Below are 21,655 nucleotides of genomic sequence, written 5' to 3'. Positions count from 1 at the left end.
ATAACTAAGAGTATGTTTAATACTGATTGACTATGTTTTTGGCAATGATACATTTTAATGGGCACCAAGTGATTTAACATACTTATCTGAGCTACTTTTAAACATGTGTATTTCACAAAGTTGTTCCTTTTGCTTCTTTGACAGAGAAAAAAATATCTGGATGTCTTGGCATTTGAGCAAACACTTAACCAGAAAATGTAACCATCGGGATTCTGGAAGATATTTCAAATTGTTCATCGTTAAAATTCCAAACAACTATGACCTGGAAATAATCATTATAGTACAGGAGGTTGTATGCTGCATGATTGGCACCTGTGCAATCATCATTTCCAACACAATAGTACTAGAAGAAGAACCCTTCGACAAGTTTTTGGTGACTAACTTTGAAAATATCACTTTTTCTAACCTTGCCATTAGTTTTTTGCCATAATTTAATGGAAAAAAATGATGAAAAGTTACTGGTGTGCTGTAAGTTTTCAAAGTATAGCTCTCTGTTTTTTTTCAATTTGGATGTCAAAGGTGTTTGTAATCATACCCTAATAGGATTTGACACTTAGAGGGGTGGGTGATGTATTTATGGTGCTTGAATAGATGAGCAATAAGTTGTTCTGCAAAAAATACCTTGTTAAAATGAGGCATCTTAGAGCGTATTCTTATATTCCTCCATGTGTTTGTCCGTAACAAGAGGAGGGAGAGGAGAATGAAAAGGACCATTACATGAAAGTTGGTCAGTCCCGCACTTTCAAAAGAGAGCACATGTCCTCATTGAACTCTCCGACGAAATGCTCTGCAAGGATATCAAGTACTGAATGGGTGATATAACCTCAAACAAGATGCTCAGGCCATTAATAGCACTGAGAAGATTCCAATCATATCTCGTTTTTCTCACCAGGGAGCACAAATCGAAAAATCCAGTAGGGTTAAGCATACCTTATTACGTATGTTTCCAAGGTTTAAAATAGAAAAGGAAGGCGGTCAATGAAATATGAATGCTAAGACCAAAGGAGGTGAAATTTCGATTCTTATTTCTTCGGGTGAGCCATCCTGGCCCTACCATTTATCAGTGCAAGCTAAAAGTAGATTCATGGAGTTTAAGCAAAAAACGAAAGTCATCGTTGCTCGTAAAATTGAAGTACTGCAACGGCAATAACATCCGTGGAAAATTGGTTTGATCCTTGGGTTTCTGGAGCAACCAAATGGTTGAAGGAAATACTAGCAATCGACAGCGAACCTCACAAAAAAGGAACGAGAGAGCCCTGCCAACGAAACAATTTATCAATCTGGCATTTGGGTCTTTCCAACCATAATGCTCAGCCAGTTTGTGTTTTTTTTAACTTCTAGCATTCGGTGGTTAGCAACATACGAGAATCTTAAAGCGCGTTGACCCAGTTCATGAGTACGTTTGAAGATTTAGGCTAACCAAAAACCTGAATCAGCACTGCATGCGCAAAGCAGGGACGGCAATTTGCCCATTTTGAGAGATGGGCTTGCGAGCCGGGACAATTCTGGCATGATGCCTACCTATATGGTCCTACTACCATTGAAAAGAGAACGAAGAAGGGTAAAAACGAGTCTCTTGTGGATTACTATGGCAGCTGAATGAGAAACCATGGAACAGAGCTACTCCAACCTATTGAAGCAGCGCCTCTACAATCAGAAACCATACACATATCCCGTGGCGCACATTATCTTAAGAACTTTTTAAAATGATCTTTTTTCTGATTGAAAGTAATTTGATGGACTTAAGACCAATTCTAGAGATTTTGTGTGATCTGTAGCTTTCTTTTGCACCTAATTGGGTAACGTTCTTCAAAACAATAAGAATTATATTCAGAGATGTCCGAGCTCCGTGGAAAAGTCTTTGCCCGTATTGCCAAGTACTTTGGAATAGCCAGGAAGACCGTCTACAGTATGAAAAAGTTGAACCATTAGTCTGGAGGGTTCAAAAAGAAGTCAAAGAATTCAGGAGGGCCTCGATCTGTCCGAACTAGGTACAACTTTGTTTTACTGTAGATGGTCTTCCTGGCAATTCCAAAGCACTTTGCAATGAAGGTTGGCTGGTCACCAGCAAACAATACTCACAAAGACTTTTTCACGGAGCTCGGACATCTTTGAATATAATTCTTAGTGTTTTGAAGAATTTTCCCCAATTGGGCGCAAAAGAAAGCTACAGATCTATCTCACAAAATCTCTAGAATTGGCTTTAAGTCGATAAAATTACTTTTGATCAGAAAAAAATCGTTTTAAAAAGTGCGTAAGGTAATATATGCCACACGAAACAGCCGCTCGGCTGTTAGCCATCCGATAAAAAAAATGGTCTGGCTGCCTTTCTCATAGCGCACTCTCTTGATCTTACTTCCTCTCTTGATTGGGTCCACAGTTACCAGATGTTTGGACCGGAAAGATGCCAAAACAAATGACAAAATGGCATGTTGCCATGCTTAACCCGGGAGCTCCTAGGTCGACATTTTCGTCAATACGCTTCTCATGCAAATCAGCTATTTAGCTCGCAGGACCTCAGTTAGGGTTCTCAACTCGAGCAAAAAATAGGTACTGCCGAGGAATCAAAGATCAAGAAGAAGTCTTGAAGCAACCCTTTGTTCGAGTCCTAGAAAGGCAGGATCACGTTTTGACACTCAGTTAGGCGTTTTTTTTATTTTCACTTATGTACCCTCCTTTGCTAGAGATGGGAGCCCTAGCTAAGTTCCTTTAAGCTAAAAAGCTGCCTTTCGGGATCAGAACACAGGAGTTGAAGGGTTAAGGCAAAATCTATCATTTTGACAATCATTTCGAATATTTATGATGAATTTTCCCTTGAAATGTATTAGCTTTCCTTCCAACGGCGGGATGCAAACCCAAGCCCTTTGGGAAACTTACTAGTGCCTCTAATGGGTACTTTAGACCACTCAGGTACAATAACATCTTACGTTTCCCTCCAAAGGCGGAATTTGAAATCAGGCACTCTGAGGAACACACTCTTGCCTCTATCAGATGCAATGAACCACAGGATTCAATCATTCAGCTTCGTCAATGAACGATCAATGGGATATAATGAAACACATTTTCATTCACAAAAAGTTGAAAATGAAAGCTATATTCAAGCCTCTTTACCAACTTCTGTTCAAGCGCAAGGAACATAGAAGATGAATCTACAATAAAAAAAGACATTACAGGTATCTTATTGTTTCTAATCATTGATTGGAGTTTTACTCTTGTTGAGATTGCAATCTTTTGAGACCTTAGCAATGTAGGAATTAGTACTCAAAAAGAACAACTTAATTGATGTAAAATGTATGTTAATGCAATGCTCTTGGCATTAGGCTGTGTCTATAGGTATGATCAGCAAAACTCTCCAAAACATGCAAATGCACAATTTTCACTTCTTCCCAACTATTTACATTATTTCCAATACTTTTTATCTTTTTTTTATGCATTTTTGCCATTTTCGCCCAAAATTAGAGGTGTTTAAAAAGACATTGACGAAGTTGGCGTCATCAACTCCAAAGCTTTTCTTGATAAGTGGCTTGTTTAAAATTACAAATTTGGCACTCAATTACATTCAGTGTGATCATTAACTTTTTGTATTTTAAATTGCATTATTTGGACAGCCCTGATGATCAGACATGAAATTATTTGAACATTTGGCCCCACCTTAACTGATGTCTACAACAAGAAAGGTGTGTACTCATAGGTACGAAGACGCCACTTTTTAGCCCATAACTTTACGAGTATTTGATCTGTGGAATCTGGCGTCAAAAGTTTGGTTCAACCCATTAGTAATGGAAACTAAATTTGGTCCATAACATCCATAGGTCTTGATATCCTTGGCCTATCCAAACGGGTTTATCGCCAAAGTTGGATCAGGTTTGGTTTCACATGGTTATCTCATTACCTTGGAGAATATTTTTCATGCCAATCCAGTTTCAAGTAAGCCATACCCTACTGCAAGGCCGGAGGGTCTTACAGGTCATACCTTTTCGGGGATTTTTCTTCCTAAACCGGCCCATCAATATGCAGGCCAAGCAAACGCTTCGGGTTTAACCAAACAATGTGGACGCTTAATATTGACAAAAAACAAGAAGATAGTATCTTTTGTCGGGTACTCCTTCGTACTTGACCGATGACTTGCTAAGAGAGCGTCTCAAAAGTTGAGTAAAAGAGTTGAGTGCAGATTAAAAGCCTAGCCATATTTGTTTTCTTTCCAATCGAAGAGTTGTTCCCTTTCTCGGTGTTGACTGAACTTCGTCATTTTTTGTCAAGCGAGCTCCTAATAAAATCATGGTTTTCATCAAAATTTGGGTTAATATTTTCACATTGACTATCAACTTATATCCTGTATATATTTGATTCATTTTGGCTTGGGTCCGGCAAAATTTCAAAAATCATGAAAATGGTCAAACAGAATTATTCTTCGTTGGTTTCAGTCAAAAGTATAGAATCCAAATGCCCTTAACCGAGACTTCAGGTCATGAAAAGTTCAGGTGGGTCAGAGCAAAACTTGGCACGGATTAGAAAAAGCAATTAGAAAATCAATAATTATCAACAAAAAAAGAAATAGATACGGGGGGTGCCTTAAGATAACAGCAATAAACTAGTGTGGTGTGTAGAGACGAAATAACGATAGCATTTTCTAACTTTAAAAACTAAAACACGTAAAGAAGTTCTGATCATTTAACCTGATACGTAGGGACGGCCAAAAATTGACGATAAATAAGATCTTTATTGGCAGCAAAGTTGCATAAAAAATTAACCGAATTTGCACAAAAATTTGCAAATAACCTTTCAAAACATTGGTACCAGCACGCTTTTGGGGGCTGTAAGGGCTATTTTTGTCTTCCATATCTAGCAACATATAGATGAAAAGGAAAATTATATCATAATATCTGCCCGCACTGGGATTTAAACCTGCCATCCCTAGGGAGCAGATTCTTGCCTGGTTCTTGCTGCCTTTTAGACCTATAAGCATCTTGCACATCCTTAACATTTCGTGATAAAGATCAATCTCAGTTAAGCAACAGAAAAAACAATAATATCAGAGCGTAGCAAATGTACAGCCAAACAATTTTGTTAACAAACTTGATTTTTTTCAAATTTTCCACAACATGATCATTCACCTCATACCCAATGAAAACACGTCAAGATGTGTCTGACTTTTAAAGGAAAATTTCATTACTCAGAAAAACTGATTTCCAACGTTTGAAATAGAGTATCTTAAAAAATCGCAATGATGAAAGAGCTTTTTCATATGGATGGAATACATAAGCAGGTAGTTGGTTCTATCCCTGCAATCTATTTCAACTTGGGTGGTTTTTGTCAAAAATGTATGAAAAAAATCAAGAAATTAAGTTTCACATTTTTCCATGAGATGAAGCACAATTTTTGAAATTCATTCACAAACATACTTATTTTTGGCTGAAATGGCTGAAATTGCGTAATACATTGCAGAAAAATGTCACATATTGCTCTTAAACTTGCAAAATTTGCAGAAAAATCTCGGATGTGCAAGTTTGCAGGATGCAGGTTTTGGCCCGCCCTACTGATATGGCTATCATTTGCAGCCACCACAACAGCCTCCAAACTACGACAAAGGACATCAAGCAAAGCAAAGCAGAAAGATTTTTCGACCGTTATTAGAGAACTTGGAAGCCGAGCTATGTACTGAGACTAAAGATTATTCACTAAGTGCACGCACTTCCAGCAGACCTGGCAGATAAGTTTTTAGGACAAGGAAGGGTCGGACTGTGGAGGCGCTGCATTCAATCAGGCGGAGGAGCACTTTTCAACTGTTATCATCTTAAATAAGTTGTAGTAGAAAACCACAACAAATGTGTCAAGTTACAACTCATATTCGTTTTCTCTTCCAGGCTGAAACTAGACGCACTTGAGAAGGTACTCTTGACCGAATTAAAAGATGCATTTCGAATCTGTCAAAACCAATAAACAGCTATCGAATGCCACCAAGCGAAGACTGCTTTTTCATGGTGGCCTCACAAAATTCACTCCCGCCTCTTTCAGTTATGAATGGGTGGAATTTGATTGCACAGAACCTTGACAGATGGCCATGGTTCAAATATTTCTACGTAACATTTTGATTTGAATAATTAATCCACATTAAGGTGAAATTGCTGTTAATTCTGGCCACATGTGACCCAGTTTTAATTCTGAAAGATCTACGAAGAGCTCTTAGAAGTTTGAAAACGTTTATTTCGGCCGGTGGTGAAAGACCGCATAAATTTTCAAATTGATTGAATCAATCATTCATCTTAAAAAATGCTAGATTTTGAAAGTTATAACTAGCTACCCAAGAAAAAATGTTATGCAAAAAACTGCCGATTTCACTTATGATTACTCTTCATGGAACTATTCGGATTCAAAACCATGTTGCATCTATCTCCTTCATATCAACTTTTCAAAATCCTGATTTACAAGAACCTGTTGACTAATTGAACTGTGTTCACTATGCATTTTTGAGCGTTTTCATTTGTTTCAGCCAAACTGACAATGTTTTTACCAAAACTAGCAGTTGCTTCAAATTGAGTCATTCCTAAAAATTACTAAGAACTCGGAGGGGCGTTCCACCGCTTTTGTCATACGGCTTTTCGTGGAGGACCTCCTAACACCGTTGGAAGGCACAAGTTTCCATTCAAGACGTTCTTCTCCGCAAATCTCTTTTCAATTTTTTTCCAGCTTTGAACTCCGTTGATAAAAGACTAGTGATTGATCCTGTCCCTCCTTCGAGTAGTGTCAGCTCGGGATCGTTTAACGCATCGTTGCATTGCTCTCCTGATCATGACATTACATTCACAAAGACGAATGAACATGATTGACGTCATTTATTTCTCCGTGAAGGATTCACAACTGGCATCCGATCTTTTTGTAGTTATTATCATTGAGGCAACTGAATGAGAGTTTCATGTTTAGTACCCTGAAAACAGAGAGAGAAATGTAAAATCTACACCGTCACTCTTGAGAAAATGAGACCAGACATTCCAACTTACCAGAGACTAAAAATTTGCACAGATGAAACGTCTAAGCTTTTACTTGGTCAACTGATGTCTCACCAAGAAGAAGGGTAGGCCAAAAGCTGACCCGAAAAACACGATCATCTTAGCCGTAAGAGCGAATCGATTTTCGATGCTGAAGGGCAAGTTCTGGAAGAAGGATAGTTCGTCTTTAACAACGTATCGGGTCACCCGGTTACCGTTTGCTTAAAATCAGTCCTTGGAACATGTCAAAGCTGTTGCCATCCGGATGAAGGGTCAAACTGGCTCGAGTGTCCAAGCGCTCAGCGTTCAAGAAACCGAATTCATCGATGGATTTAATCATCACGGAAATTTCATCCGATGCATCGTGTTTGACTCGAACCACTTGATCTTGATGAAGCCAATAACGATGGTACAGTTGTAGCAAGGACTCGATCTGGCCCCTTTCCAACTGATTCAGGAGGTCTTCCAAAACATTCAGCACCTCGGCCAAAACTACTTCCCGGGAAAGTTGATGATCAAGAATACTATTCAAACTCAATGTGGGTAAAGCGTTGTCCAGGTTGAATCCCAGTCCCAGGTTGACGGTCACTTCCGAGCCGCAGAACGACGATTTAGCTAGCACCCCGCCCATTTTCGTGTCGGATCCCAAGTAGATATCATTGGGCCATTTCAGCCGCAAACTATTTTCCGACGGTGCCGTCAACTGACTGATGGCGTGGACCAAGGCTAATGCGATCAAATGCTGAATCAACGACACACGTTGAACCATGCCGGATTTCACGTCCAATCCTAATTGTAGCGAGAACATCAAACATCCCGGCGGACTCAACCATGCATTGCCCCCTCGACCTTGTCCCGCCGATTGTTGATCGGCCATGACAACCACGCCATTGCCCACGGATCGCTCTAAAGGCTCAAAGGTCGAGCCAATCACGGGGTAAAACAACAAAATCCGGCCCAAATATCGAGTCTGGAGGCGCCGAAGAAAAGCAGTCCGGTTGAATAGTGGCGATTCGAGTCGGACAACGTCATGCACACTCAGCTCCGGACCCCATTGATCATGTAAGTTTAATGCCTTTAATCGAATCACTTCATCCGAGGCATACAGATAACCCGGCCCTTTTAAATTTGCATCATATGAGTCCCGTCCACTTTGTAGCCTCAGTCCGAAGTGTTGGCCCAAGATGTCCTTCAGAACAGATTCATCCACCTTCTCCAAACACACGGGATACCATAATCGGTGGGATGGCGGCATCAAAGTACTAAATCTATCCAATTTCAAATGCGTGGCTAGTCCTTCTTCCGGATTCAAATGCAACAGCATCGCCTCTGGTGACCTCAAGTAACTCTGAAACCTGGTTAGAATGTCTGGGTCACTCCGAGAAGATTCCAGGTTAATCAAAAGCTGCGTGTGATCCATCCACAGACTCTGGCGACACTCAGATCCTTTCAGCGGGTAAATCGTGTAGGAATGGGGCTCCAATATGGATACCAAGAGGGTTTTTAACCGCTCGAAGGCCTGTCCACCTTGGATTGAAGGCGGGAACACCAGGATATTGGGCGGTTTGCGCATGATGGTGCGACAGTTAAGGCGTGATCTGGAAGGGAACGAGGTAAGAGGTGAGGGCAGAAGCACTTACGTCACCCGGAGGTTGGGGACCATCCAGACCACGTCGAATGGCTGAGGTGGTGAATCGCCTCAGATTGCTCACTTGTCGAAACACCAGCGACATGATGTTGATCAATTCGGCAGAGGATGAGATCTCAACAATGAAGAGAGAGAGAGAGAGGGCACGACAAAAGCTTCGATGGAATGGAAACTTGGCCAGAAGGTCGATAACTCAGGTATGCCAAGACGATTTCTGGACTGAGACGAAAGATTTGGGGTCAGGTATGACAATTGAGAAGCGGACGAGAGTAACGTCGTGATAAGGGACAAGTATTTTGCTTGGAGGCTAAATCTTTGTATATTATCAAAGTAGATACGGTATGCCCCCGATGAATCCATAGCGAATTTGATCGTGGGAAAGACACTTAATAACGTTTAAAAACCGGTCGAAATTTGCAATATGGTATGCCCTAAACCCTATGACATACTATGTTTCAAGCTATATGAAAAGTTTTTAGGCCTTGAAAGGGAAACAGCATCTTCTAACATTATGTAGAATAATCATTAACCAAACTGGGCATATCAGAGGATAAAGAGCAATGACTACTTGACGTATGATTGATACTCCCTCAGGACCAAATTGATATGCACATGAGGGATGATGTGATAATTTGGCTGGTCGGGTGAAGCTGAACTTCCTTCTTCATTCTAATCGAAAAAAATGCCTCTAGACCAGGAATTACTAGGATAATTTTGAATTTCAAATGCTAAAGTGATAAGTGAAAGGCCACTTATGAGAGGAATTGCCAGCTTCAATAATTGCAGTCTCATACACGCAAAGGTCATCAGGGGTGATTTATCCTCATCTAGACTGATTTCTTTGGATCACGGCACCTAAGACTAACAGCTCACAAGGGGCAGCAAACAGCATCTGACTTCAAATCAAGGGTTGTTCTTCCATTTTGGCAGCCCTGATATATATCCATGACTTCGACAGCTGCAGTAAAAAGCAATGGCGGAATGTCAGGGTGATTGTTTTATGCCATTTTTCATTTGGATATACGACAAAGTTAAATTTTATGATCATTATTTCAGTAGACAAAGGTATCAATCTTCCAATAAAATATGTTAATGTAAGACAAAAAAACGAAGTTATCTCTTTTACCTTTTTTTGGTCCAATTGATTTGAGTCCCCGAGACATTGGACTTATCTGATCAAATATTTGAAATAATGGTGATGCCCCATATTGTAAGGATCTTTATTTTCGGAAAGCAACATGAGCTTTTTTTTTTAATTGGAAATATGTAATACCGAACAAGCAATTCAATGATGAAGTTACAAAACACTTTAGATCAGTCAAAATATAAGTCAAGTTTTTTCCTGCCATGCGCTTGGTCATTTCCTTTTTTGGTGCCAACTTATTTGTAAGCTAAAAAACATTCTGTTAATTTGAACCGACAAAGACAAAAAGTTGATGAGGTCGAATTTTTGATCAACAAAACCCTCCATTGGTCCCTAGTAGAGGGCTCTAGTCCCTAGTAACGTAATTTAATCGAAGAGTTGTCTTTGGAGGTGTTATCCGAACCTATCAAACTTTGAGGCAGCTAAAGGCTTATTTTTTTACACACTTTTAATTTTCATCGAGACTGAAATTGCAGAAACTTGCAGCTTCTAGAATTCTGGAAACGTATCAAGACATCAGAATGACAACATTTTGGCGAAATGAATACTTAGTTGCATTAATTAGGGTTCATCTTTTTTGGTCTCCCTTTTCAAATTTATGAGAGAGGTTGCGTAGAATCAGCTAAGCAAATCCGTGTTTTATCATAAATAGCTACCCAACCTTTAAAATGTCATGCTTGACAGCGCTTAAACAAGTTTTCATGATTTTCACCTCTAAACTTGGAAAAAAATGAAACCTGAAAAAAATTCTTAACTTTTTCTGGCCCTATTAGCCCCAAAAAAATTGTGGCGTATTTCCTATTTTTTCACTTTTTCGCCTATTTTTCGCCCCTTTTTCACTACTTTTCACATTCTAGGACTTTTCAAACCCTTTTGTTGTCTTTTGGGTCCTTATCTGCTTACTTTATAACCTGTTGTCCCTTCTTTGTGACCTTTTTACTTCTGTGCAGCATGATCAAATGAAGAATTAAATCCTCAGCCGGAAGCAGTTAACAATTGTTTTTTGGTTTGGGTTTCACTGTTGCGGAAAAGAATGTAATCCCCGGCATGATCAAATGAAAGATCATGATTTGTTTAGCTATTGCCACTTGAACTCAAAACAATATTTGGTCTGCTAATGAATTAAAAAGATCGAATTTAATTCTCTTTTATTCGGTTTGGGAAAATCTGCAATAAAGAGAGCATGCAGTTGAGCTGCATCTGCCATCATGGGTTTGATCCGGCACAAAACTATTTTGTGAACAAAAGCATGATCCTCAGCTCCAAAACAGTAGGCTCCAGAAGAGTCAATTGCTTACCATGAAATCTGTATTAATTGAAGACGTACCCTATGGTACGCACTTCTAGAGCTGTGGACTGCGAACGGAAGCCAAAATTTCGCATCTCCTAAATATTTCATCTTATTCCAAATAAGCTCCAAATTCCAAAGATATTCCAAAGACTCTGAGCTTGCCGCTTTAAGGCACCCCTTTAGGTAGGGCTGGTCAGGTATCTTTTAGAGGATGCGATCCAGGTCTCACTTAAAACTAAATAAGGATTCATCTAATAAGTTCCACCGCTCGATTGGAAAGGAGGAGACGTGCCGTATTGGTTAGAGCTGTATCCTAACATGAGATGACGATGTCATGGCTAGCTTCCCTGGCCGGGCGTTTTTCACCTCTCCAACCCTAGCACCCCAAACATAAAAAGGCCATGGTGACGCCGAAATATACCAAAAATACGATATCGCTCGTACTAGTGCTGGGTCGAATCCGGACTCGTACAAGTCCATTGATGTTTATTACTTCTGCTGAGTCCGGACTCGAGTCTTTCACCAGAGTCAGGTTAGGCAAAAATACTCGTCTTGGGGCTGAACTTTAGATTTATGAAAGGTTTTCATTGTAAACGGATCCCTGGATTTGAAAACTCGATATATCCATCTAAATGTCTGAAAGCCCTACACTTTTGTCTGGATATGTTCGTCAATTTTTTTTCGTCCCCAACTTTTATCCCGAGGTCTTTTACCGAGTCGACTACCTCTAATGGGTTTTGACAATAATCTCAATAGGATGGTGTAGGCCTCTAGGATGGTGACCCTTACATTTAATTTAAGGTAATGGAAAGGACAAGCCATTAGCTAATAAGTCAACCTATGTAAATAACACGTCTAAAAATACTAATTTAGGGCGTTTTTAGTGGAGAATATACAGGTTCCCTCCAAATTGTTGAAATACAAGTTGAACATTAAATTACTCCTTTCACAGGGGTCAAAAACGTTTTGTCATGAAATTAAAAATTGTTTTACCTAGTCTTTTCCATGGGTAAACAAACTTTTAGGTCAAATGGGTAAACAAACGTTTAGGTCAAATGGGTAAACAAACTTTTAGGTCAATCAAATGAACAATGCCAAAAATATGGACCTTGAAGAAAAGCTCTCTCATATCCTCAATGTTCCTAGTAAAACATCTTTGGAACTGCTCGAGCTTTTGCAAACCTGCTGAACTAATTGGAGCCCAAATGGGAGAGGCATATTCAAGATGCGGCTGAACAATCGACTTGTACAGAGTTAGCATCGTGACACTATCTCTGGACTTAAACGTGCGATATATCCAACCACATGTTTGAAAAGCCTTACCAACTTTCAACTGGATATGCTCATCGAACTTTCCATTATCTTGGAGGACTACACCTAAATCCTTCATGGATGAGACCTGCTCAATGTCCTTACCTTCATCATCTAATAGTGGAGTGTCTAATGGCGTCGACCCAAAGGTCATTGAACGGAATTTCATTCCATTCAAGGCCATGTTACTCGCAGCAACCCAGGAATAAATTTGGTCTAGGACCTTTGCCAGACAACCGGAATCCTGACCATTCCTACCAACTACCAATTTTGTATCATCAGCATAAGAAGAGATACTGACATTACTACTACCAAGCTTCTGAAGCGGAGCAATGAAGATGATGAAAAGGAGAGGACCCAAAATGGAGCCCTGAGGGACACCCGACTTGACATCATGTATGTCACTAAGGGATCCCTCAACCTTAACTAATTGTTTCCTACCACAAATGAAACTTCTTAGCCAATTGAGAACCTTGCCTTGGATCCCAATCTCATGGAGCCTGTTAACTAAAAGGCCATGATCTACCTTGTCAAAGGCCTTGGCAAAGTCGAGATAAACTACATCGACTGATTCATGGCTCTCCAGTCCCTCAATAACCTGCTCTATATGTTCAATCAGTTGGGTAACCGTGCTAAAATGTGCTCGGAACCCATGCTAGCTGGGAGGAAGGACTTCATGTATATCAAGAAATTCAACAAGTTTGAACTTCATGATCTTCTCAAACACCTTCGCAATATTCGAAGTGAGAGAAATTGGGCTGTAGTTACTGGGGAGTGACTTATCTCCCCCTTTGAAAATTGGAACAACATGAGCTACCTTCAGAGAAGAGGGGAACTTGCCCTGGTCCAAGATGCAACGCATCAAGTACGAGAAAACAGGAGCAAGAACCTGTGAGCATCTCATCAGAAACTGAGATGTCACTCCATCAGGGCCAGGGGAGCTCGAGAGTCTCAAGTCCCTGATGGCCTCTAAAGCATCCTGATCTGTGACTACAAGATCATCTAAATGCTCAGCTTGACAAGCCTTGCCAGTCCCAACAAACTCATCAATAGAGCAATGGACTGTTACTCCTAAACTCAGTGGAGTTGAAAACACACTAGAGAACTGATCTCCAAGTATGTTGGCCATAGTCCCTACATTGTCTATGGCTTCCCCATCGACCTCAAAAGTCCCTACAGGGTGTTTGATCTTTCTCTTAGAGTTTGCATAAGAGAAAAACGCCTTCGGATTCGACCTCACCTCTTGAATAACTCTACTTTCTTTGTTCAACTGATCTGCCTCAATGGAGGCCTTAATTCTACCTAGGATTAAATTCAACTTTCTTTGAAGGCTAGCCACAACTACTGGATTTTAAGTGCTCTGGAACCTATTTGCTAATTTGCAACTCCCTTTAAACAATTGCTTCCTATACTTCGGAATTTTAGACTGTGCCCCGCCTTGCGCAACACCAATTTGAGGAGTTCTTATTTTTTTTCACGGTCATCAAGCTTTTGTCAAAGAATTGATTTTGGTTTTGGATTGTACAAGGATCAATGGATACACGGTGATTTTCTGGCCATTGTATGTGTAACAAAAATTGCCATAATAACCACGCATACCTGCGGGAAGCCCTGATATTCAGCTTTCCAATGGTATCAATTGCAAAATCGTGCAACATACACATATTTCTTTCAAAAATCCAAAGCTGGACAATTTCCAACCAAAATGAACACGCAACATTGGACTTTTTGGATATTTCTCCCTCAGATACGCGCTCAAAATTTTTTTCAAGGTTTATTCATAGGAAATTAGCAAGTTGGTACATGGAGCTTTCAATATTTTATAAATTATGAGCGGATTGCAAATCACAGAGATGCTTGCATTACGTAAAGATCATGTGGACTTTTTAGAGTCATCTGTTCTGATTTCAAGTAAATGTAACTAGAAGTCCCGAATCACCTGGTTGAACTCTTTAGGCAATATCAAAGGATTTGAAGGCGTAACGGTCTGAGAGCGTCAAAAATGTCGGAAGGTTACAAATTTCAATTTTGTTCTTTAAGCTCATTCTTGCCAGTTCTCCAATTCACTGGAAGATAATAGGCCCTTGCACAATGCTCAAAGATTTTTCTTTTTTATGTTTCGGCAAGTGTGTTTTGACTTACATGTACCTATTCACATTCAAAATTAACATCTCAGTTGTTTCATAAGGTGGAGAAGTTTGCTATTTATTGTTATTTGCACAATTTCTTCCAGCATGTTGTTGGTGTTGCCACAAATTGAACAACATTCTAACGAATCTGTTATGATCCAAAACGTCCACGTGGCACTTACAAATCTCTAAGATCATAATGCTCTTGAAATAGGGTTGACCATTGTGCTCTGGATAAATGCTTGCCAAAACATATGTCTGGCTACAAAGAGGATCATTGGCCATTTATTGTAGAAAAATTCAGAGAGGTGGACCTCGACTCAATTCTAAAACAAGAATTGTTACTACATGCGACCAAAATAGATTAATAATATTTTTTAAGGAAGTTTGCCCCACTCTGACTTTCGCTGAATGTGTCCCTGAAGTCGCAACCCAAGAAAAAATTCTACAATTTAAGAAGAATCTGTTCAAAAAGAGTTGCTAACTAACGGAAAGGATCCAATACAATCTGAATTCAGTAATTATGTCCTCCAAGAAGAAAGTTGGATTTGATCCAAAATGGAGACAAGGCCTCTCTGTCGTTGGAAAATGCTCAATTGAAAAAGATGAGTAGAAGTTTTGGCTAACATGCTTGGTTATGGACACATTTGAGCTTGGTTACCCAACGGATAATGCATGTAGAAAAGATGTATATGTAGAGAGTAATGAGTCAGTTGGTGTTCATTTTGATTTTGTTAAGGCATTTCCTGAAGAGTGACGTCCCAGGAGATGGGGATTAAAGGCAACGTTTTCAAATGCGGTAAGACATTCAATTTGTGGTAGGGGGCAAAAATTAAGATTGAAGCGTCACTTAGCGACAGACCTGATGTCAAGTAAGGTGTTCCCCATGGCTCCATTTTAGGGCCATAGGAGTATTTCAATACGTCGAAAGAGTTCAACTAGATGATTCAGGGCCACTATTTACATTTACTTGACATCAGAACGGATGGCGTTAAGAACCCACGTAATCTTTACTCAATTGAGTTGCAGTTGGCCCATAATTTGTAAAATATTGAAAACTCTATGTGCCATCTCTCCAAGTTGGCATGAAAGAACTTTGAAAAACGTTTTGAGCTAATCTCTAAATGGGAAAAATCCAAAAAGATGTCCATTTTTTTGGAAATTATCCAGCTTTTGAACTTTCAAAAAATGTACACCCATGTTGCACGATTTGGAATTGGTATCATTGGAAAGCTGAATATTAGGGCTTTCCGACAGTATATTTATGGCTATTTTCGTCACACGTACAGTGGCTAGAAAATCACCGTCGATGGAGACGGTTGGTGCGAGGAATTGAAAGTTTTTCCCTTGAATAATCCAAGGACGACGTTATCACTGGACAAAGACGGTAGGGTGGGAGAAACGTAACTTTTATGCAATTGAGCCGAATACATTTTCCTTCGAACAAGTTGGATTTTAATTATCTTATAAAGCGTTCGCCTATTTTGACCTCAATCGAACGTCTGCGTTCAAAGCAATGAGGTCCTAAAACTCAGTACGACGTGGGCAGAAAACGACTTGCTTTGCACCACCACCTTGCTAAGATCTTGCCAACGTGGTTCTAGCTCATTCAATTTGCGCCCTCCCTGGTCCGAGTTTTAAATGCTCATAACTTTGGACACAGACGTTCGATTGAGATCAAAACTGACCATTGCCTTCTGAGACTATAATGGAGTCAACTCACGTAGAGAGTAATGCATTTGATTGATTGGAATAGGAATTACTCATTTTCCCCCACCCCCGTCGCAGTCCAATGGTGAAGTCGTCCTTGAATAATCCACGGACTTCTAGAGATATGGACTGCAAACGGAAGCAAAAATATCCTATCTCCTAAACCGCTCATCTTATTCCAAATAAGCACTTCATACGACCATAAGGTCTTGTTGAATAGATGAACTCAACCAAGTTTGAGCCCAAACCTATGCTTAGGGAACTCAGGAGACATGTTCAAAGTTAAGTAGTAAACACTATATAAAATTTGAATTTTCGGCCTGCTTTTGGTCAGCTACATAAGCTTTTGACAATATAACTTTGAAACGATCGACTTTGCATGTAAATGATATGAAATTGACCTACCCTTAATTGAAGAGATCTACCTTTCTTCTTTTATAACTTTAATTCAAAAGTGGCTCAGAGTGGCTATGACCAAGAGCAGGCCCATTTGCCGGGAAGCTCGTTCCCAGTTCATATTTCTAGAAGTCCGTGAATAATCAAATGAATTTTCCCTCACTTGAGTTCGGATTTTGTGTCACAAAAAGCAATAGTCAATTTTGAGCGCGGTCAACGGCAATGAGAGGCATATGGGCAATTTGCACTTCGAAAATAGGTCTGCTACTCTTGAATGGGAGAAACTTAAGAAAAACAATTTCGGCGTTCTATTGTTTAGGTATTTTACCAGACCAACCATACTGACCCAGAAGTAAACTTTGAAGTTGATTTCTTTCTTTTCATGAATTTTATAGAATATCCAAAGGATTCTGCTTTCAGCCGCCAGCCTAAAGATTAATGAGGTTCTTTATGTCAGTTAAAAGGCATATCCAGCCCTCAAGGCTTGAGCAAGTAATATTTCATGGTTTGCAGCTTCTGCATTCCCCGGGGTTGCCTGCCAAGCGTAGCTTCGATAGTTTTCTAGATCTTTCAAATGCAAAATGCAAATGCAAGGAGTTCGCCCAAACAGCAATCCAAATGTCTTGTTCCCCACTACATCTAGCCTTGGCCCATTTGAAACTTTGTAAATAGGTGCAAAGATGGGCGTTGAACTGTCATCTGTGGTAAAGGATTTGTTCTTTTTTTTGAGTGGGAATTTTTGAATGGATGGAACTTCTTTTGCTATTTTGTTCCCTTGAAGCAAGAAGTTTTAAGCTGTGTTCCGATGAAAAGCTCATAATTTCGGTACACTGTTAGACGTAAAATTGACCTTTCGATGTTCAAAGTTTGTCATTAGAATATCATTAGATTGTCAATTATTCCCCACTGATATGAATATGGTTTGATTTGAAGTTCTGGTGAAACGTTTTTGTTGGTTAAATTTATTGGTTGATTCGTTTTTGACAAGTACCAATAAAACACAAAGATTACTTTCATCTCATTTCATGCATCATTTGGCTACTTTCTTTAAAAGCGACGAACTCTTAACCAAGCTAACATTCTTGTTGGCCATTACCACCACTGATTAAGTGCTCCGAACTATATGAGAATCCCATTCAAAGCGCACACCTTTAACTGCTTTACCAACCGCAACAAGGAATATAACCCCGAATATAAATAAAATGAAAAACTGTGATTCATCTAATTGTTTCGAATTCAACTTTGTGCAATCTTTGGTTTCCCCCCAAAAAATGAATATATTATTCAACTTCCTGTTTTCAGTGTGGAAAAGTCAGCAAAAAATAGCGTTACATGTAGTTAAATTGCCTTTACGGGACCTTACCCCACCAAAAGCCAAAAATTATTTCGTGAACCAAAGAACACCAAGCATTAACAATAGACCCCAAAAGAGAACCATTTGTTTACCTGACTCAGTGGATAACCTGGCAAATGCAGCTGTGTGCTTGGATTTTGTAACAAAAAAGGCAGGAAAGGGGCGAAAAGGGGCGAAAATCGACCTTTTTCCCATTTTAACATTTCTTTTTCCACTATTACAACTTGTTTTTGGCGTTTCACACCTTTTTTCGCATTTTTCTCAACTTAAAAAAGTCCTAGTAAGAGAGAGATTCTTGGTTCAATTTCATTAAGCTTTATTCCAAAACATTTTTCCCTTTCATAGGATTTCTGGAAGGAGAAGGGGCGGAGGAATCCTGGCCCTCACCTGAGCATACGATCTAAAAGATGCTTTGGGCTTATGGCGTCCGGAGGGGGGATGGGGTTACAAAGGTCAGGTAAGACATAGGTTAAGGGAATAGAGGATGAGCGTGGGGGAGATGGAGGGGAACAAGGAGGGAGAAAGAGAGGAAGAAAAGATTTGACTATTAGGTTGAGACAACTGCTGTCTCTTCCTCATGGTGCCCCTGAGATGGGCCTTTGTGCAGCTAAAATTGAGGCATAACTTACGTACGCATCAAAGATCTCACACATGAATAGGTAGAAATAGCTGCACCCCTGCTCAGAACAGCCCTTCTCGTTGAACTTGAGAAGGCCATGCTCCTCAAGTTTGGGACAACACCCAGGATGAATCAATTCGCAACCTTGCTGTCGAAACCGAGAGTTCAGTCTATCTATGATACTGGATATATCTAACATAACCGTCGCAATCGATGAGGAGAATCCCAAACCAACCAATCACAGACCTCCTTTCCTATGCAATTGTATGCTGTTCGAAATAAAGACAACTTCCGTTTCTGGTTAGGCATTCGGGAGAACCATTACCTTAAGTGCACACGCGACTTATTTCTCTCCGGTAATAATACTCTAATCTTAGATCATTTGAAGGTGTTAGGTACGCTAATAGATTGGGGGTAATCGTGACATGGTCCTTCGAGCCGGATCTAGTGCCACGCCCAAAAGATTTTCCCCTCTCTGTTCGGATGTGCCCGATATTTTTGGATATAGTTTCATGCTAACTTGTTCGAGCACTTTGGTAAAGTTTGCACGTTAGAGCAGAAGGTAATCCGTCGGGCGGGCCTGAACCGAAACGTGCAAAGACTTCCTTGGTGCAAACCCATAAGTTTCTACTATTCAGTGTTTTTGTTCTTTGGCCGTAATCCACGAGATTGCTAAGGGCAAGAACTCTCGTCAGGAGCGCTGAGCTTTCTTTTTGAACGGTTCTAAAGGCTTAAGGCATGTTTAGGCAATAAGGGTCGCCTCAATTAGCACTAGACCGTTTCAAATCGGAAGGGCGTTTCCTGGCACCAGTCCATCGGAGGATTTCCATTTGAAAACAGACCCCACTAGAGACTAAATTGGGCTTCCTTTGGATATTCTTTCAGACTGCAAACCTGAAGTAAAATGTCAATCGACCCTGATGCGGAAATGCACCGTGAAATGGAGAACGCCGTGCTGGCTAATCAGCCGGAGGACGGTACTCGGAGGTTTCGCGACGACCTCATAAACGAAGTCTACTCCGTCGCTGCCGGCCAAGCCACGACGGAAATGGCGGGGATTCGCGCGGAATTACAAATCCTGGAGCCTCTTTTTAAAGAGGCCATTCAGTTGGAAAATGCGGGAGCCTCCCCGGGGCAACTGCAAGCCATGGTCTCCGCCAAGCTCCAACAAACGGCCGAATTGATTCCTCGTCGCCAACGAGCAGAAAGGCTCGCCAACCTCGAGTTCAATGTTATCCGTCAAAACCTCACTCAGTTCAAAGTCATCATCAAACAACTCCAATCTAAAATTATAGACGACGTCTCAGCCCGATTGAAATGGTTCCAAGCTAAGCGAATCCTGGCTGAGATTGAGGCTACTCGGCTTCCTCTTGTTGAGCGCAAGTTTCAAGAGGCCAATGGGGTGTGGTATAAGCCGGGCGTTGATCCCATTGGCTCGGCCTATTCTGCAATATTGGCCGAGTTATCTCGATTGGGAGCCATATTGGACTACGAGAGGTCGTTGCGACCAGAATTGGAAGAATTGGTCCCGGATCATCCTTCTGAGGAGCCTGGTCGTCAACCAAATCCTAATTGTAACACGATGGTATTATTTGACGCGGCCAAGTTCATCTCGAAGTTCAGAGGGGATCTGAAGGAGCCTAACGTTCTTCTCCAATTCTCCAATTGGAATAGCTCCTGGAGCAACTTAGTCAAAGAAATGAAGACATTGCGCGGGTTTAACCAAACAAGCCTTTTTCTCAAGTTGAAAGATTGTCTGGCCGGCCCGGCGCTCCTAATGGTATCACGATATTCCTGCGAGTCTGACAATTCGTATGCCGCCGCTATGAATGACCTCAAAGAAAAGTTCGCTGACCCTATTAGTCTGGCGGGTTCGTACATTGCCAGCGGTACCGCCCCAAGAGACACCCTTGCGGACAAGACTGATGCCATCAAGCAGTCATTTAAAGCCTTGAGGAACATGCGGGATGTGTTTGAGCGAGAAGAGGTCGACATGAACGATTTTGGGCTCTTGTGGACATTTGTCTCCTCCTTACCGAAAGAGGCTCAAGCACAATGGAATAAATTCAAGATTCAGAAGAGACAGGAGTACAAGGCGAAGGCAGAGGCGGCGTCCAAAGGCGGAAATCCCCTCCCGGAGTGGAAAGCGGGGATGGTTGAATGTTATGCCCAATTCGAGCCATGGCTTGATTTGCACGCCGTGCCCCTCGCCCAACCCATCCCTGTTTTGGGCCCAGACCCAACAGAATCCGTTTCCACCGCCGCTAATTTCGCCGTTCAAACTCGGACTCTGGGTGACGGGCAGTGCTTCATCTGCACCAGGGATCGGAACCATCCAATAACGACATGCCCTCGAGCTTTGGGGATGACCTCCCGCGATTGGGTTTTTGCTTGCAAGAAGGTCCAACGTTGCTCCCGATGTCTCTCATTATTTGAGCTGGGACATCGGTGCACCATTATCTGTTCTATCTGTGAGAGCAAAGGCCAGCGGTCGGACCACTTTGGGGCCATGTGCCCCTTCAACCAACTACGCACAGGTCCCATTACTGTTTCCTCGATCAGACCACCTCAGACCCCAGACTTTCGACCTCGGGCCAACAAGCGACCTCGGGATCCGCCCTCCGAGCATGCTTTGAGCAAGCAGGTCCGAGACCTGAACCAGAAGATTCAGACCCTCCAGGAAGAAGTCAAAAACCGGAAGGTTCGGAAGGTTCGGAAAGTTCCTCGCAAAGACAACAAAGAGGGAAAGAAATAGGATGCATCGAGCCAAAACCCGCCAACAAAGGATATAACTAAGTTATTAAGTGTTCCTAATGACGAAATATTTGAGAATATAAAGGAACAATGTCTCGAATTGTCGGCTTCGGATTTTGGCCTGAATTATCCCCTTTCTTTTCCGAATATGACGGGTCTTACAGGGCCAAGGACGTTTAGCGGTCTGACGGGGACAATCATATGTTACATAATAAACTTGAACACAATGCAGTTCCTGAAAATCAGAGCTTTGAACGACTCGGGGTCAAACCTAAGTTTGGTGGAGAAAGGTGTAGCAAATAAACTGCAACTA

General features: G+C 41.0%; 1 protein-coding gene across 2 annotated transcripts in view; it reads right to left on the bottom strand.

Annotated features, from left to right (window-relative positions):
• Positions 1-7,188: 7,188 nt before the first annotated feature.
• Positions 7,189-21,655, bottom strand: part of LOC131893340 (biotin--protein ligase-like) — a 44,480-nt gene continuing 30,013 nt past the window's right edge. Inside the window, exon 2 of one of the 2 annotated variants that reach the window (XM_059243371.1) lies at positions 7,189-8,584. In XM_059243371.1, coding sequence (XP_059099354.1) covers positions 7,198-8,584 — 1,387 coding nt within the window. In that variant the 3' untranslated portion in view covers positions 7,189-7,197. Of the gene's footprint in view, positions 8,585-8,715; positions 8,854-21,655 lie in introns of those variants that run through there. The other variant, XR_009374706.1, reaches the window with a different exon arrangement.

The sequence above is a fragment of the Tigriopus californicus genome, chromosome 1 (genome assembly GCF_007210705.1).
Source record: "Tigriopus californicus strain San Diego chromosome 1, Tcal_SD_v2.1, whole genome shotgun sequence".
NCBI classification, from domain to species: domain Eukaryota; kingdom Metazoa; phylum Arthropoda; class Copepoda; order Harpacticoida; family Harpacticidae; genus Tigriopus; species Tigriopus californicus.
Note: the sequence above shows the minus strand (reverse complement) of the source record. Positions and strands in the feature narration are given on the sequence as shown.